The sequence below is a fragment of the Zophobas morio genome, unplaced genomic scaffold (genome assembly GCF_036711695.1).
Source record: "Zophobas morio isolate AGI-343-1 ecotype UQ-CSIRO unplaced genomic scaffold, CSIRO_AGI_Zmor_V1 ptg000014l, whole genome shotgun sequence".
Taxonomy (NCBI): Eukaryota; Metazoa; Arthropoda; class Insecta; order Coleoptera; family Tenebrionidae; genus Zophobas; species Zophobas morio.
In genome coordinates this window covers 23,505,519-23,531,668 of record NW_026972119.1, presented here as the reverse complement: position 1 = coordinate 23,531,668, position 26,150 = coordinate 23,505,519, and the positions used below count along the sequence as shown (strand labels likewise).

Below are 26,150 nucleotides of genomic sequence, written 5' to 3'. Positions count from 1 at the left end.
AATAAACCGTCCTGATACCAATTTAATAAAATCAGATTTTTTGCAAAGAATGTGGAGGCGCGGGATGGGTTTTCAAACGGAATATTTCCCCGGGACCTTAAACAGGCTATATTTTTAGAATCAACACGTTGAAGTCTGTATCCCTGATTTTTTTGGAATTTTTTTCGGCAACTTTTTCAAAACCAAAATTTTTCAAAATATTTCTCCCTTATGAAAATTTTGGCTCATTTTTTACCATTTTCGAAATACAACCAAATACATTTTCTTATAGATTTCAACGTCCTTCGCCCTCATTTCTTCCATAACTCCTACAATTTTGCAAGAATCGCCAACTGAAATATAACAATTTTTAGAATTTTTCAAAAAATGAATTTCAAACTGAATTTTTCCAAAATATTGCCCCGGTACCATTAACACGCCATGTTTTTGGGACCAGCAGGTCGAGAATTATATCCCTGATTTTTTTTAATTTTTCGGCAACTTTTTCAAAACCAAAATTTTATGAAAATTTCGGCTCATTTTAGACCATTTTCAAAATACAACCAAAGACATTTTCTTGTAGAATTCAACCACCAAAAATTACTTTCGGTCTCATATCTTCCATAACTCCTACAGTTTTTCTAGAAACGCTAGGTGAAATATGGCAATTTTTTGGATTTTTCAACAAATGGGTTTTCAAACCGAATTTTTCAAAAATATTGCCCCAGGACCATAAAGACACCATGTTTTCGGAATCAGCACGTCGAGATCTATTTCCCTGATTTGTTGGGATTTTTTTCGGTAACTTTTTCAAAACTAAAATTTCTCCAAAAATGTCTGCCTTATGAAAATTTTGGCTCATTTTAGACCATTTTTGAAATACAACCAAAGACATTTTCTTGTAGAATTCAACCACCAAAAATTACTTTCGGCCTCATTTCTTCCATAACTCCTACAGTTTTTCTAGAAACGCTAGGTGAAATTTGGCAATTTTTTAGATTTTTTTCAAAAAATAGGTTTTCAAACCAAATATTTTCAAAATATTGCCCCGGGACCATAAACACGCCATGTTTTTGGAATCAGCAAGTCGAGATTTATATCCCTGATTTTTTTTAATTTTTCGGCAACTTTTTCAAAACCAAAATTTCTCAAAAATTTCTACTTTATGAAAATTCTGGCTCATTTTAGACCATTTTTGAAATACAACCAAAGACATTTTCTTCTAGAATTCAACCACCAAAAGTTACTTTCGGCCTCATTTCTTCCATAACTCCTATAGTTTTTCTAGAAACGCAAGGTGAAATATGGCAATTTTTTGGATTTTTCAACAAATGGGTTTCAAACCGAATTTTTCGAAAATATTGCCCCACCACAATAAACACGCCATGTTTTCGGAATCAGCACGTCGAGATCTATATCCCTGATTTTTTGGGATTTTTTTCGGTAACTTTTTCAAAACCAAAATTTCTCAATAAATTTCTGCCTTATGAAAATTTTGGTTCATTTTTCACCATTTTCGGAATACAACCAAATACATTTTTTGTAGATGTTGACCTTCAAAAGTTACCTTCGACCCCATTTCTACCATAACTTCTACAGTTTTTCTAGAAACGCTAGGTGAAATTTGGCAATTTTTTAGATTTTTTTTCAAAAAATAGGTTTTCGAACCAAATATTTTCAAAATATTGCCCCGGGACCATAAACAAGCCATGTTTTTGGAATCAGCAAGTCGAGATTTATATCCCTGATTTTTTTTAATTTTTACGACAACTTTTTCAAAACCAAAATTTCTCAAAAATTTCTCCTTTATGAAAATTTCGGCTCAATTTAGACCATTTTTGAAATACAACCAAAGACATTTTCTTCTAGAATTCAACCACCAAAAGTTACTTTCGGCCTCATTTTTTCCATAACTCCCATAGTTTTTCTAGAAACGCAAGGTGAAATATGGCAATTTTTTGGATTTTTCAACAAATGGGTTTTCAAACCGAATTTTTCCAAAATATTGCCCCAGCACCATAAACACGCCATGTTTTCGGAATTAGCACTTCGAGATTTATATCCCTGATTTTTTGGGATTTTTTTCGGTAACTTTTCAAAAAAAAAATTTCTCAAAAAATGTCTCCCATATGAAAATTTCGGCCCATTTTCGAAATTCATTTAAAGACATTTTGTAGTCATTCCGATATCCACAAGCTACTTTCGGCTCCATTTTGTCGCTGACTGTTGAAATATGACAATTTTTAGGACTTTTCATAAAATGGGTTTTTAAACCGAATATTTCCAAAATATTGCCCCGGGACCATAAACAATCCACGTTTTTGGAATCAGCAAGTCCAGATTTATATCCCTCATTTTTTTTAATTTTTCGGCAACTTTTTCAAAACCAAAATTTCTCAAAAATTTCTCCTTTATGAAAATTTCGGCTCATTTTAGACCATTTTTGAAATACAACCAAAGACATTTTCTTCTAGAATTCAACCACCAAAAGTTACTTTCGGCCTCATTTCTTCCATAACTTCTACAGTTTTTCTAGAAACGCTAGGTGAAATATGGCAATTTTTTGGATTTTTCAACAAATGGGTTTTCAAACCGAATTTTTCCAAAATATTGCCCCAGCACCATAAACACGCCATGTTTTCGGAATCAGCACTTCGAGATCTATATCCCTGATTTTTTGGGATTTTTTTCGGTAACTTTTCAAAACCAAAATTTCTCAAAAAATGTCTCCCATGTGAAAATTTCGGCCCATTTTCGAAATTCATTTAAAGACATTTTGTAGTCATTCCGATATCCACAAGCTACTTTCGGCTCCATTTTGGCGCTGACTGTTGAAATATGTCAATTTTTAGGACTTTTCATAAAGTGGGTTTTTAAACCGAATATTTCCAAAATATTGCTCCGAGACCATAAACACGCAACGTTTTTGGAATCAGCAAGTCGAGATTTATATCCCTGATTTTTTTTAATTTTTCGGCAACTATTTCAAAACCAAAATTTCTCAAAAATTTCTCCTTTATGAAAATTTTGGCTCATTTTAGACCATTTTTGAAATACAACCAAAGACATTTTCTTCTAGAATTCAACCACCAAAAGTTACTTTCGGCCTCATTTCTTCCATAACTCCTATAGTTTTTCTAGAAACGCAAGGTGAAATATGGCAATTTTTTGGATTTTTCAACAAATGGGTTTCAAACCGAATTTTTCGAAAATATTGCCCCACCACCATAAACACGCCATGTTTTCGGAATCAGCACGTCGACATCTATATCCCTGATTTTTTGGGATTTTTTTCGGTAACTTTTTCAAAACCAAAATTTCTCAAAAAATTTCTGCCTTATGAAAATTTTGGCTCATTTTTCACCATTTTCGGAATACGACCAAAAACATTTTTTGTAGATTTCGACCTTCAAAAGTTACCTTCGGCCCCATTTCTTCCATAACTTCTACAGTTTTTCTAGAAACGCTAGGTGAAATTTGGCAATTTTTTCAAAAAATAGGTTTTCAAACCAAATATTTTCAAAATATTGCCCCGGGATCATAAACACGCAACGTTTTTGGAATCAGCAAGTCGAGATTTATATCCCTGATTTTTTTTTATTTTTCGGCAACTTTTTCAAAACCAAAATTTCTCAAAAATTTCTTCTTTATGAAAATTTCGGCTCATTTTAGACCATTTTTGAAATACAACCAAAGACATTTTCTTGTAGAATTCAACCACCAAAAATTACTTTCGGTCTCATATCTTCCATAACTTCTACAGTTTTTCTAGAAACGCTAGGTGAAATATGGCAATTTTTTGGATTTTTCAACAAATGGGTTTTCAAACCGAATTTTTCGAAAATATTGCCCCAGGACCATAAACATGCCATGTTTTCGGAATCAGTATACATCGAAATCTACATCCCAGAGTTCTTTAGTAATTTTTCACTTTTTCAAAAGCAAAATTTCTTATTGATATGAAAATTTCGGAACATTTTCAGAATTCAATTAGACATTTTATTGTAGATTACGAACTGTAGTTACTTTCGACCCCATTTCTTCGCTGACTCCTACAATTTTTCTAGAATTTCCAACTAAAATATGACAATTTTTAGGATTTTTCAAAAAATGTCTCTTCAAACCGAATATTTCCACAATATTACCCTAGAACTTTAATATTTCAAAAATATATATATTTCAAGAAAAAATAATGCATTTCTTTAAATATTTGAACGCCTGGTTACATATTTAAATCAAGTTAAAGCATTTTCTAACTGATTTGGAGTATTTCATTTTTTGAAAAATGTCAAATCCTAAAATCCATGATTACGGAAATAAAAACGTTTCTCGACACAAAATGTTATGATGAGGTCATTGAGTTTTTAGGAAGGACAAGAAAAGCGACAAAAAAGGCCTCAAAAGAGGCGACAAAAACTTCGGGAAAATATGTGCCAAAAAAGGCCAAAAAAACGAAGATAAAAAATGGACCAAAAAAAGGCAACAAATACCTATTGAAAAAGAAGAAGATAAAAAGCAACAAAAAAGGCGACAAAAACAACAAATATCAACAACAAAGCAACAAAGAAAAAACGACAATAAAAAAATCGAAAAAAGTGAAAAATAAAAAGAAAAAAAAGAGGATAAAAACCACCATAAACAGGGTTACAAAAGTGATATAAAAAGAACAATAACAAAGCGACTAAAAATAAAAAAAAACAGTAAAAAACAAAAAAAAAACAGAAAAAGTTACAAAATAAACGAATAAAAGGCGACAAAAAGAAAGACAAATAATGATATATACGCAAATACGAAAGGAAAAGAAATATACAAAAAAAGAGTTACAAAATAAACGAAAAAGAGGCGACAAAAAAGTACAAACATGGTTTTGAAAAAAAGAAAAAAAAAACAGCGAAAAAGTGGCAACAGAAGCGATAAAAAAATGCCACAAAAACAGCAAAAAATGAAGATTAAAATAATGGACCAATAAATGCAACAAATACCTATTGAAAAAGAAGAAGACAAAAAGGGCGACAAAAACAACAAAAGTATCAACAATAAAGAGACAAAATAATGAGAGAAAAAGACAAAAAGGTCAAAAATAAAAACAAAAAAGAGGACAAAAATCACTATAAAGAGTCACAAAAATACCATAAAAAGAACAATAACAAAGTGACGAAAAAACAAAAAACAAAAGACGAAAGAAAAAGGAAAATACAAAAAAAGAGTTGCAAAATAAACAAAAAAAGGCGACAAAAGAAAGACAAAAAATAATTTAAAAAAAGAGAAAAACCGGTAGGAAAAAAAGGAGGGAAAAAAACAACGGAAAAGTGGCAATAGAAGCAATAAAAAAATTACACAAAAAAGACAAAAAAAATAAGATACAAAAATTGACAAAAAAGCATAAATAGCTATTGAAAAAGAAGAAGACAAAAAAGCAACAAAAAAGACGACAAAACAACAAAAGTATCAATAATAAAGAGACAAAATAATGAGAGAAAAAAGACAATAAAAAAATTCGAAAAAAGGTCAAAAATAAAAGGGAAAAAAAGATGACAAAAGCCACAATAAAAAGGGTTACAAAAATGTCATAAAAAACAATAATAGAGGGACGAAACAACAAAAAAAACAAAAAAATGAAAAAACAAAGGACGAAAGGAAAGGGAGAATACAAAAAAGGGTTACAAAATAAACGAAAAAAAACCGACAAAACACATGATTTAAAAAAGATGATAAAACGATAAGAAAAAAAGAGGAAAAAACAACGAAAAAGTGGCAATAGAAGGGATTAAAAAATGCTACAAAAAAAAACAGCAAATAAGAAGATAAAAAACTGGACAAAAGAGGCAAGAAATAACTATTGAATAAGAAGAAGAGAAAAAAGCAACAAAAAAGGCGACAAAAACAACAAAATTATCAACAACAAAGAAACAAAATACAAAAAATGGCAATAAAAGAATTCCACAAAAGGTCAAAAATAAAAAGGAAAAAGACAAAAAAAGGATAAAAATCAGATTAAAAAGGTTTACAAAAATGCTATGAACAGAACAATACAATAAGAAAGCTACGAAAAAACAAAAAAAACATCAAACAAAAAATGAAAGGAAATGGAGAATACAAAAAAAAGAGTTACAAGTGAAACGAAAAAAAGGCGACAAATATAAATACAAAAAATGATTAAAAAAAGAGAGAAAAAACGATAAGAAAAAGCAGGACAAATATGATGAAAAAGTGACAATTGAACCGATACAAAAGTGTCAAAAAATACCACAAACAAATCGAAAAAAAAAACAGAAAAAAGCCAAGAACTACAACAAAAAAAAAACGAAAAAAACGATGAGGAGAAAAGGACAAAACCCACAAAAAGGCAACAAAAATTGCTACATGAAAAAGCTAAAAAAAAGGTGACAAAAAACCAAAATATATATATAAAACAGAGGAGATGAAAAAAATGCGACGAAAAAATGCTACAAAACAACGATAACGATCAAAAAACGAGGAAAAAACATCAAAAAAGGAGGTGAACAAAAAAGAAGCGACAAAATAAAGGAAAAAAAGGTGACAAAAAAAAGAAACAAAGACCAAAAGAGTTGACAAAAAAACACAAAAAAACGCGACAAAAAGTACTAATAAAAAAGAAGATTACCAAATGACAAAAAAAATGCGAGAAAACAAAAGGCGCATAAAAAAAGATGCAGCCAAAAATGCGACAAAAAAAGGTAACAAAAAAAGGCGGAATAAAAAACGACAAAAAATACAATGAAAAAGGCAAAAAATGTAACAAAAACACAAAAATTAAGATGACAAATGAAAAAACGGTAGGAAGAAAACGGACAAAAAAGTAACAAAAAAACGGACAAATAAGTAACGGAAAGAAAAAATATAGGAAATAAAAAGGACAAAAAAACACATTTTCTATTTTAACAGGCAACAAAAAACGACACGAAGGGGGAGAAAAAAAAGGGAAAAATAGACAAAACATGTTATAAAAAAGCGATAACAAAGCGGCAAAAAAGGAGAAAAAACAACAAAAAAGGTAAAAAGCGATAAAAAGTCGGCAAAAAATGCTATTAAAAAAAGAGGACAAAAAGAATACAAAAAAATGGACAAAAAAGGCACAAATAGCTATTAAAAAAGAAGGGTTACAAAAATGTCGTAAAAAGAAAAATAACAAAGCGACGAAAAAGCAAAAAAAAACAAAAAGACGAAAAGAAAGGAAAAATACAAAAAAAGTTACAAAATAAACAAAAAAAAGCCACAAAAAAAGACAAAAATGATTTACAAAAAAAATAAAAAAGCGATAGGAAAAAAGCAGGAAAAATACAACAAAAAAGTGACAATAGAACCGATAAGATAGTACCACAAAAAATACATTAAAAGTGGAAAAAAAAAACAGAAAAAGGGCAAGAACGATAACAAAAAAAACGGAAATACGATGAAGAAAAAAGGACAAAACCCACGAAAAAGACAACAAAAATTGCTACATGAAAAAGCTAAAAAAAAGGTGACAAAAAACCAAAATATATATATAAAACAGAGGAGATGAAAAAAATGCGACGAAAAATACTACAAAACAAGGATAACGATGAAAAAACGAGCAAAAAACACCAAAAAAGAAGGTGAACAAAAATAAAGCGACAAAATAAAGGAAAAAAAGGTGACAAAAAAAAGAAACAAAGACCAGAAGAGTTGACAAAAAAACACAAAAAAGAGGTCAAAGGTCAAAGAAAAAGCGATGAAAAAAGTGGCGAAAAAATGCTACAAAACAACGCTAACGAACAATGAAACAAGGAAAAAGACATCAAAAAAAAGGCGAACAAAAAAGAAGCGACACAAGAAAGGGACAAAAAGGTGACAAAAAAAGAAACAAAGACCAAAAGACATGACAAAGAAAACGTGACAAAAACTGCCAAAAAAAAAACGTGGAAAAATGAGACAAAAATATAACAAAAAAAAGGCGGAATAAAAAATGACAAAAAAATTAATAAAAAGGGCAAAAATTGTTACAAAAACACAAAAATTAAAATGGCAAATGAAAAAAACGGCAGGAAGAAAACGAACAAAAAAATAATTTAAAAAAACGGACAAATAAGTAACCGAAAGAAAAAAGTTTATAACAGAAGAGGACAAAAAAAGGGGCGAGAAAAAAAAAAGACAAAAGAGGGAAAAAAATACTATAAAAAACGATAACAAATCGGCAAAAAATGAGAAAAAGCAACAAAAAAAGGTAATGAATGATAAAAAGTCGGCAAAAATGCTACAAAAAAGAGGACAGAAATGACGAAAAAACGAAATAAACGAGGGAGAAAGGAGAAAAAAACAAAGAAAAAGCGACAAAAAATTCTATAAAAAAAACTACAAATCCAGAGGAGAAAAAACAAAAAAGGCAACAAAAATTGCTACATGAAAGAGCTAAAAAATAGGTGACGAATAACCAAAATATATATAGAAAAAAAAGACAAAGAACGTTGAAAAAAAGACGACGAAAAAACACTACAAAATAACGATAACGAACAAAAAAAATGAAGGAAAAAAGCCAAAAAAAGGCGAACAAAAAAGAAGTGACGAAAGAGAAAAAAAAGGGTGACAAAAAAACAGGCAAAAAAAATATTACAAAAAAGAGGACAAAAACGACGAAAAAACGAAATAGACGAGTGAAAAAGGAGAAAAGAAAACAAAGAAAAAACTACACAAAAAAATCTACAAAAAACCTTTAAAACCAGGGGACGCGTTACAAAACGCGTCAAAAGAAGAGAAAAAAAGGAGATTGAAAATGCTATAAGAAAAAGCGGTCAAAAAAGCGACGAAAAAATAAAAAAACACAAAAAAACCGATAATGAACAAAGAAACGTGGGAATAAACGCGAAAAAAGGCGAGGAAAAAGAAAAAAGAAAAAAGACTAGAAAAAAAAAAGACGACGAAAAGTGCTACAAAAAACGACAACAAGACAACAAAAAGAAATGCCAGAAAATAAGATAAGCAAACGACAAAAAAAGACAAAAAATCGAAAATAAAGGTAACAAAAACGAGACGATTGAAAAAAAGAACAAAAAACCTGGTACCGCTTTTACGACCAACCAGGTAATCGCCCGCTAACCTACCCCTTCCTTCTGGGAAGTGACCAGGGGGTGGACCGACAGTCGTCTCCGAACAATCGACGAGAAGAGTCGTCTCCGAACAACCGAGGAGAACAGTACGACGAGTACACTTGTACATAACAATTAGTTGTTGATGTTGTAAATAAACATATACAAGCACATTCCATCGTTTTCGTGATTATTGCGCTAACAAAACCAGCAAAAAAAAAGGATACACAAGCGACAAAAAATTGCGTAAGGAAAAAAAAACGAAAAAGAGAGGCGATAGAAAAGTAAAAGAGCAATAAAGCAATTAAATAAAAAGCGACTAAACAACCTAAAACAAGACAATTGAAAAATAGGTGGGTAAAAAAACAAAAAACGCCAAAAAATGCTACAAAAAAACAATAACAAAACGACAAAAAGAAAAAAGTGTGACAAAAAAAAATGAAGACAAAAACAATAAAAAATGCGTAAAAAACCGATAACAAAGAGAAAAAACTTGATGAAAAACGCGACAAAAAACGGGAAACTTTTTTCTTAATTTTCATAACAACAAATATTGCAGTTAAAAAAATACTGTGTTCCATCAACAACTTAAAAAAATAAGAAAACGAAACCGTGTAAAATATGTGAGTTTATTAGAAGATTGTTATCACTCTGCAAATGCAATGCTAAATATCGTTGACGTTAGGCAACCAGCAATACGACCAACTCAGGGAAATTCGTTTTATCACCAAACGTAAACCATCAGACAAATGACATCATCATTTGACATGTAATGGTTGACAATTTATTTATCATGTTTACCTAGGTGTTTCTAATCCAGAACCACCAAACCCACAATCAGTGTATATGGTAGAAACACAACTTTGTTAACACTAAAAAACCGCCCTCTTGGTTGGTTTATGGTACGTACCCTTCCACCACAATCGCCACCCTCGCAACGTCGCATTTCAGATGCAGTTCATGCTATTATTTAGCCGACAAGGCAAACTCCGTCTACAAAAATGGTACGTGGCACACCCCGACAAGCTAAAGAAAAAAATAACCCGGGAACTGATCACCACGATATTAGCCCGAAAACCAAAAATGTGCAGCTTCTTGGAGTGGAGAGACTTGAAAATCGTTTATAAGCGGTAACCCCCAACTAGTTTCCCCCCAATTAATCTTCACCCGTTTTCGTAGATACGCCAGTTTGTACTTTTGTTGCGCTATCGAGCAAGAAGACAACGAGCTGCTCACGCTGGAAGTAATTCACAGATACGTGGAGTTGCTCGATAAGTATTTCGGAAGCGTACGTATCTGCCGGTGAGTGTCCCTTTTCTTACTAAATTAATTCCAGGTGTGCGAATTGGACATAATTTTTAACTTCGAGAAGGCGTATTTTATCCTGGACGAACTACTTCTAGGAGGGGAAATTCAGGAGACCAGCAAAAAGACAATACTCAAAGCAATAGCGGCCCAGGATCTCTTACAAGAGGTTAGTCATGGAAATATTGAGTTATAGTCATTGAGCTAACATTTGGACAGTTGTCGTTCACAAAGATTCTCATTAAAATAGTTGTTAATTTCCAAAGTACGTTTTATTGTGTGTCGGTAAGTATGACTTATTTATGTAGAGATTTAGTCTAGTCTAAGATAGGCAGTTCCAGTGTCCAGATGTTAGTTACTTTTACTTTCTTCTTCTATAGCTCTGTTGCACTCTCGATGTAATCATCACTACGTGCTTGACATGTATATGTTTTGTTATCTGTTATTTTTTATTTTGTGCACTCAAGGACCTAAACGACAATTGATCGTCAGTTTGCCATATGTTCGTAAAGTAACGCTAAAATTTACTATGTTGCCAAATAGCTTTTAAAGACAATTTTTATGCTACAATAGGGTCTAATTTTACAAACGATGTGATGCCAAGGTACAAATTTTTAATCGTCACCGATTTTTGTTATTTGTGTGACCATTAAAAATCGATTACACAAAAAAGTAACCAGTAAGTGACTAAATTGCATGTATATTTTACTAAATAACGATTTTACTAAAATCGCATGATTGCATGTAGCGTGTAATTTGTAAAATTAATGATTAATGCAAAGAAGATTAACTAAATTGTACAAGAAGCGACATTCGTGTCGGCCATTTTGTTAGGGTGCTTTAACGCGGGAATTTTAAAATTGGACCTGCGCACTAGAAATAGTTTCGTGATTTGGTGACAGTGACGCTTCTTGTTCAAATTTTGTTAATTTTGTTTGATTAATGTATACTATTATGGTGTAAGTAGACGACGCTAGTGCCACAAAGTGTCCTCGTTCCGGGCCTTGTTTAAAGCAGTGGTGATCGTAAGACTGCTTAAGCTAATCCAGTATTATCGATGCGAATACGAACACCTCGAAATAATATTGCCTGACGTACCTATTTAAGCCGCAGCTGGCCAGTACGACAATAACATGTTCTCGATTGTTTTAGTTATACTTTTTGGTGATTATGTACTATCGATACAACAATAAAAAGTTCAATCTTGATTTTTGTAGTTTGACTTGATGTAAATAACTGTATGGCTTGATGTAACGTTGCTTGACATATTGTTGAGGTGGTAGAACGGTTGCTTCCTTATAAATCCCTAGATGCAGATCTAGATTTACAAGGAAACAAAAATGTGCATCATGTTCCTGTTCTCACTTATAGTTAAGTAGTTATAGATAGTTTCTTATTATTCTTTCCTAAAGGATGAAGCGGTGGAAGGTGCTTTAAGGGACATTGGTTTGCTGTAGCCTCGTACACGAAGACACAACTACACATTTTCCGAAGAAATTTTCTCCTTGTCTCAAAAAATCTATTTTTTTAATACCGACGAGCAATAAGTCTTTCGAACAGTCGATTTTGTTTTCAGAACGTGATTTGCTTGCCCAGTGCTTAAGATAAGTAGTTATTCACACTTTTTTGTTGTATAATGTTAAACTACGTCATTGTGTACTCAGCGTATACACAACACTTCATTAATGAAACTTCCATTTTATATTCGCACCAATATACCTACAGCGCACGATGTGATTGTCCATTTGTGTCTCCAGAACTAATTAACTTGCCATGTACTAATATTTTTGGTAGTTATTATTTACTATTAACACTTCTGATGGGTACTTGTAGTTGTAATACAGTATTTAATATACGAAGATAAGTAGATTTGTTTGTGCACTTAATAACATCCCATAACGTTTTCTGCGCCGACTTGAACCTTGCCAGCTTTGTTATCTCGGTGGCGACGCTTTGTAAGGACATTTAAATTGTATAATTAAGCTTGAATGAGTCAAAACAATCAATATGAAAGTGGATAAATGGAGTGAAAAGTGCACGGAATCACAAATTTTTAGGTATGTGACTTTATTTTTATTTATTTTCTATATTATCCACATTCATATTGGTGTTTTTTCGTTATTTCTTCTAACCGCTGTGCTCTTTGTTGTAGGAAGAAACCCCACAAGGGTTTTTCGACGACCACGGACTCGGATAAATACAATCACCATAGACGGCGGATCTTCTTTATATCTATATACACGTCTATTTACAATAATTATAGAATATTAAACTGATTATTTTTATTTTTCTACTTTTGCTTTTTGTTAAAACGGCTTCTAGGTAAGTGCGTCTTTTCCGTTGTTTTTCAGACGTTTGTGCTCGATATCACAAGACTTGTGGCTTTGTACCGTGGTCAAATTGATCAGTTTGATTAACGGTACGAGCATTTTGTGCAATACCAAAAATCAAGCATGTTATTAAAAGTAGTTCCGTAGTCTCTAATTAGTAGCCTAAATGACACTTGTTAGCTTGTTAAGTATTTAAACATTCCAGTACTTAAAGCGATCATTTGCACTGCAGTACGTTGATTACTAAAGTTTGTATTAAAGTAATTATTTTTTGAGGTGTGTGTTTCATTTTTACTAACAAGCATTTTACTAACTTGAATAGCTTTCGTTAATACAATAATAAAATCGGAAGAAAATTCTGCCTCTTGATTAGAAATTTGTAGTGAACTTGTGAGTAAGTACATATTTGGTTAAGGTAAGTATGATTTTTACTATTAAGAAGTTAATTATAGTTAAGTCGTAGTTGCTAAATGACGGTATTAATATTTTTAAAATTTGCATTAAAAATTCTCCAACAGTCTTACCACGACTAAATTGGAAAACGATTAAAAGCTGCCTGATTTTATATGCGGAATTTTAAATCTATCAAACATGTTTAATTTTGTGTTAATTTGTTGCAAAAACAACTGGGTTTAGCCCTTAAACAACCTGTTAGTTACCATATTTTTGATTAATATTTTTCTTAAAAATTAGAAATTAAAAATTAAATTATGCAACCAAATATACACTTTACCATTAAATTTGTCGTTCTCCTGGAAAAAACGGTTGAGAGTCCAACAAGATTTCAAGACAGTCAGGGGCCTCGAGAAGGTTTTAAAAAAGACATTTGGAGCCCCCGAGAAGGTTTCCCGTTCTTAAAAAAAAACAGTTGGAGGCCACGAGAAGGTTTCATCTTCTTAAAAAAAGACTGTTAGGACCCCGAGTAGGTTTCACATTAAAAAAAAAGACATTTGGGACCCCCGCGAAGGTTTCAACTGCTTTGTAAAAAGACAGTTGGGGCCCTTGAGAAGCTTTTACGTTTTTAAAAAACAGTTGAAGCCCCGAGAAGGTTTCACCTTCTCAAAAAAAAAGACAATTGGAGGTTCTATTTTTACAGGTAACAAAAAACGACAAAAAGGGGCGAGAAAAAAGGCGAAAAATACTATAAAAAAGCGACAAAAAGGAGAATAAGCAACAAAAAAAGTAAAAGAAAATAAAAGTCGGCAAAAAAATGTTACAAAAAATATAAAAAAAAAGAGGAGAAAAACGACGAAAAACGAAATAAACGAGAGAAAATGGAAAAAAACAACGAAAAGGCAACGCAATAAAATTCTACAAAAAAAAAAACGATGAAAGCAGGGGACAAAAAAAGACAAAAAAAGCAACAAAAATTAGGGTTGTAAATATTCTAATGGATTCAAAGATTCCAGAGATTCCACAAAATTAAAAAAATACGGAAATTCCAAGACTTAAGACTGCAGAGATACTAAGGATTCTGAAGATTTCGAAGACTAAATATTCCAAAAATTCTGAAGCTTTGAAGACTTCGAATATTCCCGAATATTCTAAAGATTTCAAAGATTCTAGGGATTCTACAAATTGCATAAATTCCGAAGATTTTGAATGTGCTATATATTCTACAGAGATTCTAGAGAGTATAGAGCGTATTTGAGATTCTAGCGATTCGAGAAATTTTAGATTCTAGGATTCTACAGATTCTGAAGTTTTCGACTGTTTCGAAGATTGAAAAATTAAAGATTTCGAAGGTTTCAAAGATTCCAAGAATTTCTAAGATTATAGAAATTCCCAAGATTTCGAAAACTGAAATACCAAAATTCTGAAGAATTTGAAGATTGCCAAGATTCTAAAGATTATAAATATTCCAAAGGTTCCAGAATGTTCCGAACATCCCGGGACTCTTAAAGATTCCACAGATTACAAAAATTCAAAAAAATCCTGATATTCTGACTCTAAATATTCCAGAGGTTCTAAAGATTTTGAAAACTGGCGATTTTGAAGATTCAAAAAATTCTGAAGATTATAAAGATTTCAAAGGTTTCAGTTATGTTATTCCAGAAATTTCAAAAATTCTGGATATCCAGAACCTAGAGATTTCAGATATTTTAAAACTTCTGAAGATTTTGCAGAAGTATATTCTAAATGTTTTAGAAATTCGACTAATACCAAAGATTCTAAATATTCCGAGACCCGACAGATTTTGAATATTTTAAAGAATCTGAAAATTTTGAATATTTCCAAGGCCGAAGATCACAAAAATTCTGAAGATTTCGAAGAGTCGAAAATTTTGAAAAAATAAAGATTCCAAGTGTTTCACAAATTTTAGTATTCCCAAAGATTTAGATATTCCGAGACCGGAGAGATTTCAGAGACTCTAAGAAAAAAAACAACGATAACAAAGTAAAAAACGAGGGAAAAAAACGAAAAAAAAGGAGGCGAACAAAAAAGAAGCAAAAAAAAAAGATGACAAAAAAGAAAAACAAATAAGTAACCAAAAGAAAAACAAATAAGTAACCAAAAGAAAAAAAAATAGGCAAAAAAATATTACAAAAAAGCGATAACAAAGCCACAAAAAAAAGAGAAAAAGAACAATCAAAAATGAAAAAAACCGATAAAAAGTCAGAAAACAGATGCAAAAAAAACTAGAAAAGAAGACAAAAAACGACGAAAAACTGAAATAGACGATTGAAAATGAGAAAAAAACAAAAAAGCGTCACAAAAAAAATCTACAAAAAACCTATAAAACCACGGCATAAAAAATTAAAAGAGAGGCCAAAAGCGACAAAAAAAAATCAAAAAAAGCTCGTAAAAATAACGACAGAAAAGTTGTATTACAAAAAGAGTCAAAAGAAGAGAAAAAAAGGAGGTTATTAGAAAAATGTGATCAGAAAAAGCGGCCAAAAGGCAACGAAAAAAACACAAAAAAAAAGATGAAAAAAACAAAGAAACGAGGGAATAAACGCGAAAAAAGGAGTGGAAAAAATAGAAAAAAAACCGATTGAAAAAAAGGAGACAAAAAGAAGACAAAAAATGCTACGAAAAAAAAACAAAACGACAAAATGAAACGCGACAAAATAAGAGAAGTAAAAAAGAAACGAAAAAAATGCGACAAAAAATACAAAAAAAAAGCAACGATAAAAAATTGCGACAAAAAGGGCAAACAAACGAAAATAAAGATGATAAAAACTAAAACAGAGAGGGAAGAAATAAAAAGAAACAAAAGAAAAAAAAAGGACAAAGAACCAACAAAAAAACGGGATTCAAGAGCGACAATAAAAGGTAGAAGAAAAAACAAAAAAAATATCAACAAAAAAAAATAAAAAAATACGAAAAGAGAGAACAATTCTAAAAAAGCGACAAAAGAACGCATTCCAAAAAAAAAAACGCGAAAAAAAGAAGCCACAAAAGAAAAAAATTGTGAACAAAAACAAAAAACAGTCACAGAAAAAACGAAAATAAAGTTGACCAAAAACGAAAACAAAAAAGGAGACAGAAAAGCGGAAGAGCAATAAAGCAATTAAAAAAAAGCAACAAAGCAACCGAAAAGAGGCAATAGGAAAAATAAGAGCAAAAAGCAACAAAAAAGTGAAATGAAAGGGCAACAACAAATGAAAAAAAGAAGACAAAACAACAAAAAAGGCACCAAAAGAATTGCTACAAAAAGCGATAACAAAACGATAGAAAGGAGACAAAGTGTCAAAGAACGCGGCAAAAAAAACGGGAAATTTTAAAAAAGCGGCAAAATAAGGTTACAAAAAAAAAGTCATATACCTAGATACAAAATATAATTATTTGACTTGAGAAATTCGTAATAGAAATTTGTACTTAATTTTCATAACAACAAACTGCAGCTAAAAAAAGAATATTGTGCATTTCATCAACAACTTAAGAAAATACGAAAATGAAACTAGGAGTAACATACGAGTATGTGAATTTATTAGAAAATCATCAAACGTTCTGAAACTCCAATGCTAAAATATCGTTGACGTTCTCGGGGCTTCGACAGTCTTTTTTTAAGAAGGTGAAATGTTCTCCGGAGTCCCAACAATTTTTTTTTTAAGAATGTAAACCTTCTCTGAGAGCCTAAATGTATTTTTTTAAAACTTTCTCGGGGGCTCCAACGGTTTTTTTTTTAAGAATGTGAAACCTTCTCGGGGACCCCAAATGTCTTTTTTTTTAAAGGTGAAACCTTCTCGAGAGCTCTACCCGTTTTTTTTTTTAAATAAATAATTTGTCTGTCATTTATGTCGGGAAAAACACTTTGATGGACCTGCGCACTAGAAATCGTTTCGTCATTTGGTAACAGTGGCGCTTCTTGTTCAAATTTTGTTAAACTTGTTTGATTAATGTATTACTATTATGGTGTAAGTAGACGACGCTAGTGCCACAAAGTGTCCTCGTTCCGGACCTTGTTTAAAGCAGTGGTGATCGTAAGACTGCGTAAGCTAATCCAGTATTATCGATGCGAATACGAACACCTCGAAATAATATTGCCTGACGTACCTATTTAAGCCGCAGCTGGCCAGTACGACAATAACATGTTCTCGATTGTTTTAGTTATACTTTTTGGTGATTATGTACTATCGATACAACAATAAAAAGTTCAATCTTGATTTTTGTAGTTTGACTTGATGTAAATAACTGTATGGCTTGATGTAACGTTGCTTGACATATTGTTGAGGTGGTAGAACGGTTGCTTCCTTATAAATCCCTAGATGCAGATCTAGATTTACAAGGAAACAAAAATGTGCATCATGTTCCTGTTCTCACTTATAGTTAAGTAGTTATAGATAGTTTCTTATTATTCTTTCCTAAAGGATGAAGCGGTGGAAGGTGCTTTAAGGGACATTGGTTTGCTGTAGCCTCGTACACGAAGACACAACTACACATTTTCCGAAGAAATTTTCTCCTTGTCTCAAAAAATCTATTTTTTTAATACCGACGAGCAATAAGTCTTTCGAACAGTCGATTTTGTTTTCAGAACGTGATTTGCTTGCCCAGTGCTTAAGATAAGTAGTTATTCACACCTTTTTGTTGTATAATGTTAAACTACGTCATTGTGTACTCAGCGTATACACAACACTTCATTAATGAAACTTCCATTTTATATTCGCACCAATATACCTACAGCGCACGATGTGATTGTCCATTTGTGTCTCCAGAACTAATTAACTTGCCATGTACTAATATTTTTGGTAGTTATTATTTACTATTAACACTTCTGATGGGTACTTGTAGTTGTAATACAGTATTTAATATACGAAGATAAGTAGATTTGTTTGTGCACTTAATAACATCCCATAACGTTTTCTGCGCCGACTTGAACCTTGCCAGCTTTGTTATCTCGGTGGCGACGCTTGTAAGGACATTTAAATTGTATAATTAAGCTTGAATGAGTCAAAACAATCAATATGAAAGTGGATAAATGGAGTGAAAAGTGCACGGAATCACAAATTTTTAGGTATGTGACTTTATTTTTATTTATTTTCTATATTATCCACATTCATATTGGTGTTTTTTCGTTATTTCTTCTAACCGCTGTGTTCTTTGTTGTAGGAAGAAACCCCGCAAGGGTTTTTCGACGACCACGGACTCGGATAAATACAATCAACATAGACGGCGGATCTTCTTTATATCTATATACACGTCTATTTACAATAATTATAGGATATTAAACTGATTATTTTTATTTTTCTACTTTGCTTTTTGTTAAAACGGCTTCTAGGTAAGTGCGTCTTTTCCGTTGTTTTCAGACGTTTGTGCTCGATATCACAAGACTTGTGGCTTTGTACCGTGTTCAAATGGATCAGTTTGATTAACGGTACGAGCATTTTGTGCAATACCAAAAATCAAGCATGTATTAAAAGTAGTTCCGTAGTCTCTAATTAGTAGCCTAAATGACACTTGTTAGCTTGTTAAGTATTTAAACATTCCAGTACTTAAAGCGATCATTTGCACTGCAGTACGTTGATTACTAAAGTTTGTATTAAAGTAATTATTTTTTGAGGTGTGTGTTTCATTTTTACTAACAAGCATTTTACTAACTTAAGTAGTTTTCGTTAATACAATAATAAAATCGGAAGAAAATTCTGCCTCTTGATTAGAAATTTGTAGTGAACTTGTGAGTAAGTACATATTTGGCTAAGGTAAGTATGATTTTTACTATTAAGAAGTTAATTATAGTTAAGTCGTAGTTGCTAAATGACGGTATTAATATTTTTAAAATTTGCATTAAAAATTCTCCAACAGTCTTACCACGACTAAATTGGAAAACGATTAAAAGCTGCCTGATTTTATATGCGGAATTTTAAATCTATCAAACATGTTTAATTTAATGTCTGTGGGTTTAGCCATTAAACTACCTGTTAGTTACCATATTTCTGATTAATATTTTTCTTAAAAATTAGAAATTAAAAATTAAATTATGCAACCAAATATACACTTTACCATTAAATTTGTCGTTTTCCTGGAAAAAACGGTTGAGAGTCCAACAAGATTTCAAGACAGTCAGGGGCCTCGAGAAGGTTTTAAAAAAGACATTTGGAGCCCCCTAGGAGGTTTCCCGTTCTTAAAAAAAAACAGTTGGAGACCACAAGAAGGTTTCATCTTCTTAAAAAAAGACTGTTGGGACCCCGAGAAGGTTTCACATTAAAAAAAAGACATTTGGGACCACCGCGAAGGTTTCAACTTCTTTATAAAAAGACAGTTGGGGCCCTTGAGAAGCTTTTACGTTTTTAAAAAACAGTTGAAGCCCCGAGAAGGTTTTACCTTCTCAAAAAAAAAGACAATTGGAGGTTCTATTTTTACAGGTAACAAAAAACGACAAAAAGGGGCGAGAAAAAAGGCGAAAAATACTATAAAAAAGCGACAAAAAGGAGAATTAGCAACAAAAAATAGTAAAAGAAAATAAAAGTCGGCAAAAAAATGTTACAATAAATATAAAAAAAAAGAGGAGAAAAACGACGAAAAACGAAATAAACGAGAGAAAATGGAAAAAAACAACGAAAAAGCAACGCAATAAAATTCTACAAAAAAAAAATAAAAACGATGAAAGCAGGGGACAAAAAAAAGACAAAAAAGCAAAAAAAATTAAGGTTGTAAATATTCTAAAGGATTCAAAGATTCCAGAGATTCCACAAAATTAAAAAAATACGGAAATTCCAAGACTTAAGACTGCAGAGATACTAAGGATTCTGAAGATTTCGAAGACTAAATATTCCAAAAATTCTGAAGCTTTGAAGACTTCGAAGATTCCCGAATATTCTAAAGATTTCAAAGATTCTAGAGATTCTACAAATTGCATAAATTCCGAAGATTTTGAATGTGCTATATGTATATTCTACAGAGATTCTAGAGAGTATAGAGCGTATTTGAGATTCTAGCGATTCGAGAAATTTTAGATTCTAGGATTCTACAGATTCTGAAGTTTTCGACTGTTTCGAAGATTGAAAAATTAAAGATTTCGAAGGTTTCAAAGATTCCAAGAATTTCTAAGATTATAGAAATTCCCAAGATTTCGAAAACTGAAATACCAAAATTCTGAAGAATTTGAAGATTGCCAAGATTCTAAAGATTATAAATATTCCAAAGGTTCCAGAATGTTCCGAACATCCCGGGACTCTTAAAGATTCCACAGATTACAAAAAATCCGGATATTCTGACCCTAAATATTCCAGAGGTTCTAAAGATTTTGAAAACTGGCGATTTTGAAGATTCAAAAAATTCTGAAGATTATAAAGATTCCAAAGGTATCAGTTATGTTATTCCAGAAATTTCAAAAATTCTGGATATCCACAGCCTAGAGATTTCAGACATTTTAAAAAAAAATAAAGATTCCAAATGTTTTCACAAATTTTAGTATTCCCAAAGATTTAGATATTCCGAGACCGGGGAGATTTCAGAGATGCTAAGAAAAAAAAACAACGATAAGAAACTAAAAAACGAGGGAAAAAACGAAAAAAACCCATACAAAAAAGCGACAAAGAGTGCTATTTAAAAAAAAACACGTCGCGAAAAAAGAACGGGCAAATAAGTAACCGAAAGAAAAAAAAAGTAGGCGAAAAAATATTACAAAAAAGCGATAACAAAGCGACGAAAAAAGGAGAAAAAGAACAACCAAACATGAAAAAAATCGATAAAAAGTCGGAAAACAAATGCAAAAAAACATAGAAACGAAGACAAAAACGACGAAAAACTGAAATAGACGAGTGAAAATGAGAAAAAAACAAAAAAGCGTCACAAAAAAATCTACAAAAAACCTATAAAACTACGGCATAAAAAATTAAAAGAGAGGCCAAAAGCGACAAAAAAAATCAAAAAAAGCCCGAAAAAATAACGACAGAAAAGTTGTATTACAAAAAGAGTCAAAAGAAGAGAAAAAAAGGAGGTTATTAGAAAAATGTGATAAGAAAAAGCGGCCAAAAGGCAACGAAAAAAACACAAAAAAAAGATGAAAAAAACCAAAGAAACGAGGGAATAACGCGAAAAAAGGAGTGGAAAAAAAAGAAAAAAAACCGATTGAAAAAGGGGAGACAAAAAGAAGACAAAAAATGCTGCGAAAAAAAACAAAACGACAAAATGAAACGCGACAAAATAAGAGAAGTAAAAAAGAAACGAAAAAAATGCAACAAAAAAAGCAACGACCAAAAATTGCGACAAAAAGGGCAAAAAAACGAAAATAAAGATGATAAAAACTAAAACAGAGACGAAAGAAAAAAAAAGAGACGAAAGAAAAAAAAGGACAAAGAACCAACAAAAAAACGGGATTCAAGAGCGACAATAAATGGTACAAGAAAAAACGAAAAAAATATCAACAAAAAAAATAAAAAAATACGAAAAGAGAGAACAATTTTAAAAAAGCGACAAAAGAACGCATTCCAAAAAAAAACGCGAAAAAAAGAAGCCACAAAAGAAAAAAATTGTGAACAAAAACAAAAAACAGTCACAGAAAAAACGAAAATAAAGTTGACCAAAAACGAAAACAAAAAAGGAGACAGAAAAGCGGAAGAGCAATAAAGCAATTAAAAAAAAGCAACAAAGCAACCGAAAAGAGGCAATAGGAAAAATAAGAGCAAAAAATAAAAAAAAAACTTCAATACATATTACAAAAAAACAATAACAAAAACGAAAAAAAAAGAAAAAAAAGAAGAAAAATTGTTACAAAAAAGCAAAAAGCAACAAAAAAGTGAAATGAAAGGGCAACAACAAATGAAAAAAAGAAGACAAAACAACAAAAAAGGCACCAAAAGAAGTGCTACAAAAAGCGATAATAAAACGATAGAAAGGAGACAAAGTGTCAAAGAACGCGACAAAAAAAACGGGAAATTTAAAAAAAGCGGCAAAATAAGGTTACAAAAGAAAAGTCATATACCTAGATACAAAATATAATTATTTGCCTTGAGAAATTCGTAATAGAAATTTGTACTTAATTTTCATAACAACAAACTGCAGCTAAAAAAAGAATATTGTGCATTTCATCAACAACTTAAGAAAATAAGAAAATGAAACTAGGAGTAACATACGAGTATGTGGATTTATTAGAAAATCATCAAACGTTCTGAAACTCCAATGCTAAAATATCGTTGACGTTCTCGGGGCTTCAACAGTCTTTTTTTAAGAAGGTGAAATGTTCTCCGGAGTCCCAACTGGTTTTTTTTTTTTTAATGTGAACCTTCTCTGGGGGCCTAAATGTATTTTTTTAAAACCTTCTCGGGGGTTCCAACGGTTTTTTTTTAAGAATGTGAAACCTTCTCGGGGACCCCAAATGTCTTTTGTTTTAAAGGTGAAACCTTCTCGAGAGCTCCAACTGTTTTTTTTTTTAATGTCTGTCACTTATGTCGGGAAAAACACTTTGATGGACCTGCGCACTAGAAATCGTTTCGTCATTTGGTGACAGTGGCGCTTCTTGTTCAAATTTTGTTAACCTTCTTTGATTAGTGTATTACTGTTATTAGAGTGTAAGTAGACGACGCTAGTGCCACAAAGTGTCCTCGTTCCGGGCCTTGTTTCAAAGCAGTGGTGATCGTAAGACTGCTTAAGCTAATCCAGTATTATCGATGCGAATACGAACACCTCGAAATAATATTGCCTGACGTACCTATTTAAGCCGCAGCTGGCCAGTACGACAATAACATGTTCTCGATTGTTTTAGTTATACTTTTTGGTGATTATGTTACTATCGATACAACAATAAAAAGTTCAATCTTGATTTTTGTAGTTTGACTTGATGTAAATAACTGTATGGCTTGATGTAACGTTGCTTGACATATTGTTGAGGTGGTAGAACGGTTGCTTCCTTATAAATACCTAGATGTAGATCTAGATTTACAAGGAAACAAAAATGTGCATCGTGTTCCTGTTCTCACTTATAGTTAAGTAGTTATAGATAGTTTCTTATTATTCTTTCCTAAAGGATGAAGCGGTGGAAGGTGCTTTAAGGGACATTGGTTTGCTGTAGCCTCGTACACGAAGACACAACTACACATTTTCCGAAGAAATTTTCTCCTTGTCTCAAAAAATCTATTTTTTTAATACCGACGAGCAATAAGTCTTTCGAACAGTCGATTTTGTTTTCAGAACGTGATTTGCTTGCCCAGTGCTTAAGATAAGTAGTTATTCACACCTTTTTGTTGTATAATGTTAAACTACGTCATTGTGTACTCAGCGTATACACAACACTTCATTAATGAAACTTCCATTTTATATTCGCACCAATATACCTACAGCGCACGATGTGATTGTCCATTTGTGTCTCCAGAACTAATTAACTTGCCATGTACTAATATTTTTGGTAGTTATTATTTACTATTAACACTTCTGATGGGTACTTGTAGTTGTAATACAGTATTTAATATACGAAGATAAGTAGATTTGTTTGTGCACTTAATAACATCCCATAACGTTTTCTGCGCCGACTTGAACCTTGCCAGCTTTGTTATCTCGGTGGCGACGCTTGTAAGGACATTTAAATTGTATAATTAAGCTTGAATGAGTCAAAACAATCAATATGAAAGTGGATAAATGGAGTGAAAAGTGCACGGAATCACAAATTTTTAGGTATGTGACTTTATTTTTATCTATTTTCTATATTATCCACATTCATATTGGTGTTTTTTCGTTATTTCTTCTAACCGCTGTGTTCTTTGTTGTAGGAAGAAACCCCGCAAGGGTTTTTCGACGACCACGGACTCGGATAAATACAATCAACATAGACGGCGGATCTTCTTTATATCTATATACACGTCTATTTACAATAATTATAGGATATTAAACTGATTATTTTTATTTTTGTACTTTTGCTTTTTGTTAAAACGGCTTCTAGGTAAGTGCGTCTTTTCCGTTGTTTTTCAGACGTTTGTGCTCGATATCACAAGACTTGTGGCTTTGTACCGTGTTCAAATGGATCAGTTTGATTAACGGTACGAGCATTTTGTGCAATACCAAAAATCAAGCATGTATTAAAAGTAGTTCCGTAGTCTCTAATTAGTAGCCTAAATGACACTTGTTAGCTTGTTAAGTATTTAAACATTCCAGTACTTAAAGCGATCATTTGCACTGCAGTACGTTGATTACTAAAGTTTGTATTAAAGTAATTATTTTTTGAGGTGTGTGTTTCATTTTTACTAACAAGCATTTTACTAACTTGAGTAGTTTTCGTTAATAGAATAATAAAATCGGAAGAAAATTCTGCCTCTTGATTAGAAATTTGTAGTGAACTTGTGAGTAAGTACATATTTGGTTAAGGTAAGTATGATTTTTACTATTAAGAAGTTAATTATAGTTAAGTCGTAGTTGCTAAATGACGGTATTAATATTTTTAAAATTTCCATTAAAAATTCTCCAACAGTCTTACCACAACTAAATTGGAAAACGATTAAAAGCTGCCTGATTTTATATGCGGAATTTTAAATCTATCAAACATGTTTAATTTTGTGTTAATTTGTTGCAAAAACAACTGGGTTTAGCCCTTAAACAACCTGTTAGTTACCATATTTTTGATTAATATTTTTCTTAAAAATTAGAAATTAAAAATTAAATTATGCAACCAAATATACACTTTACCATTAAATTTGTCGTTCTCCTGGAAAAAACGGTTGAGAGTCCAACAAGATTTCAAGACAGTCAGGGGCCTCGAGAAGGTTTTAAAAAAGACATTTGGAGCCCCCTAGAAGGTTTCCCGTTCTTAAAAAAAACAGTTGGAGACCACAAGAAGGTTTCATCTTCTTAAAAAAAGACTGTTAGGACCCCGAGAAGGTTTCACATTAAAAAAAAGACATTTGGGACCACCGCGAAGGTTTCAACTTCTTTATAAAAAGACAGTTGGGGCCCTTGAGAAGCTTTTACGTTTTTAAAAAACAGTTGAAGCCCCGAGAAGGTTTTACCTTCTCAAAAAAAAAGACAATTGGAGGTTCTATTTTTACAGGTAACAAAAAACGACAAAAAGGGGCGAGAAAAAAGGCGAAAAATACTATAAAAAAGCGACAAAAAGGAGAATTAGCAACAAAAAAAGTAAAAGAAAATAAAAGTCGGCAAAAAAATGTTACAAGAAATATAAAAAAAAGAGGAGAAAAACGAAATAAACGAGAGAAAATGGAAAAAAACAACGAAAAGGCAACGCAATAAAATTCTACAAAAAAAAAACGATGAAAGCAGGGGACAAAAAAAAGACAAAAAAGCAAAAAAAATTAGGGTTGTAAATATTCTAAAGGATTCAAAGATTCCAGAGATTCCACAAAATTAAAAAAATACGGAAATTCCAAGACTTAAGACTGCAGAGATACTAAGGATTCTGAAGATTTCGAAGACTAAATATTCCAAAAATTCTGAAGCTTTGAAGACTTCGAAGATTCCCGAATATTCTAAAGATTTCAAAGATTCTAGAGATTCTACAAATTGCATAAATTCCGAAGATTTTGAATGTGCTATATATTCTACAGATTCCAGAGATTCTAGAGAGTATAGAGCGTATTTGAGATTCTAGCGATTCGACAAATTTTAGATTCTAGGATTGTACAGATTCTGAAGTTTTCGACTGTTTCGAAGATTGAAAAATTAAAGATTTCGAAAGTTTCAAATATTCCAAGAATTTCCAAGATTATAGAAATCCCCAAGATTTCGAAAACTGAAATACCAAAATTCTGAAGAATTTGAAGATTGCCAAGATTCTAAAGATTATAAATATTCCAAAGGTTCCAGAATGTTCCGAACATCCCGGGACTCTAGAAATTCTACAGATTACAAAAATTTAAAAAAAATCCGGATATTCTGACTCTAAATATTCCAGAGCTTCTAAAGATTTTGAAAACTGGAGATTCCAGAGATTTTAAAGAATCTGAATATTTCAAAAAATTTTGAAGATTATAAATATTCCAAAGGTTCATTTCAGACATTTTAAAACTTCTGAAGATTTTGAAGACTTCGAAGATTTTGAAGAAGTATATTCGAAATGTTTTAGAAATTCTGCTAATCCCAAAGA

General features: G+C 31.6%; 1 protein-coding gene and 1 long non-coding RNA gene across 4 annotated transcripts; both read left to right on the top strand.

The window, feature by feature from the left end:
- The first annotated feature begins 9,789 nt into the window (after window positions 1-9,789).
- LOC135128670 (AP-1 complex subunit sigma-2) lies at window positions 9,790-18,682 on the top strand. Of its 3 annotated transcripts, none has more exons than XM_064055671.1 (5): window positions 9,790-9,946; window positions 9,996-10,174; window positions 10,224-10,332; window positions 10,381-10,518; window positions 18,233-18,682. In XM_064055671.1, the coding sequence occupies exons 1-5, from the start codon at window positions 9,944-9,946 to the stop codon at window positions 18,275-18,277; spliced, it is 474 nt and encodes a 157-aa protein (XP_063911741.1). In that variant the 5' UTR covers window positions 9,790-9,943; the 3' UTR covers window positions 18,278-18,682. The 3 variants fall into 3 exon arrangements, with proteins under 3 accessions (XP_063911741.1, XP_063911742.1, XP_063911739.1); XM_064055672.1 differs by lacking the exon at window positions 18,233-18,682 and adding an exon at window positions 12,502-12,954; XM_064055669.1 differs by lacking the exon at window positions 18,233-18,682 and adding an exon at window positions 11,762-12,218.
- A 4,351-nt stretch (window positions 18,683-23,033) lies between these two features.
- Window positions 23,034-24,278, top strand: LOC135129041 (uncharacterized). The gene is made up of 2 exons (XR_010280502.1): window positions 23,034-23,731; window positions 23,827-24,278. It is a non-coding gene; the product is annotated as an uncharacterized LOC135129041 (long non-coding RNA).
- The last annotated feature ends 1,872 nt before the right edge of the window (window positions 24,279-26,150 follow it).

What these genes read in the sequence shown, in the direction of transcription:
- LOC135128670 (XM_064055671.1), top strand. An exon ending in TCGATAAGTATTTCGGAAGC is followed by an intron (nt 10,333 to 10,380) that starts GTACGTATCTGC and finishes AATTAATTCCAG; the next exon opens with GTGTGCGAATTGGACATAAT. An exon ending in CCCAGGATCTCTTACAAGAG is followed by an intron (nt 10,519 to 18,232) that starts GTTAGTCATGGA and finishes TCTTTGTTGTAG; the next exon opens with GAAGAAACCCCGCAAGGGTT.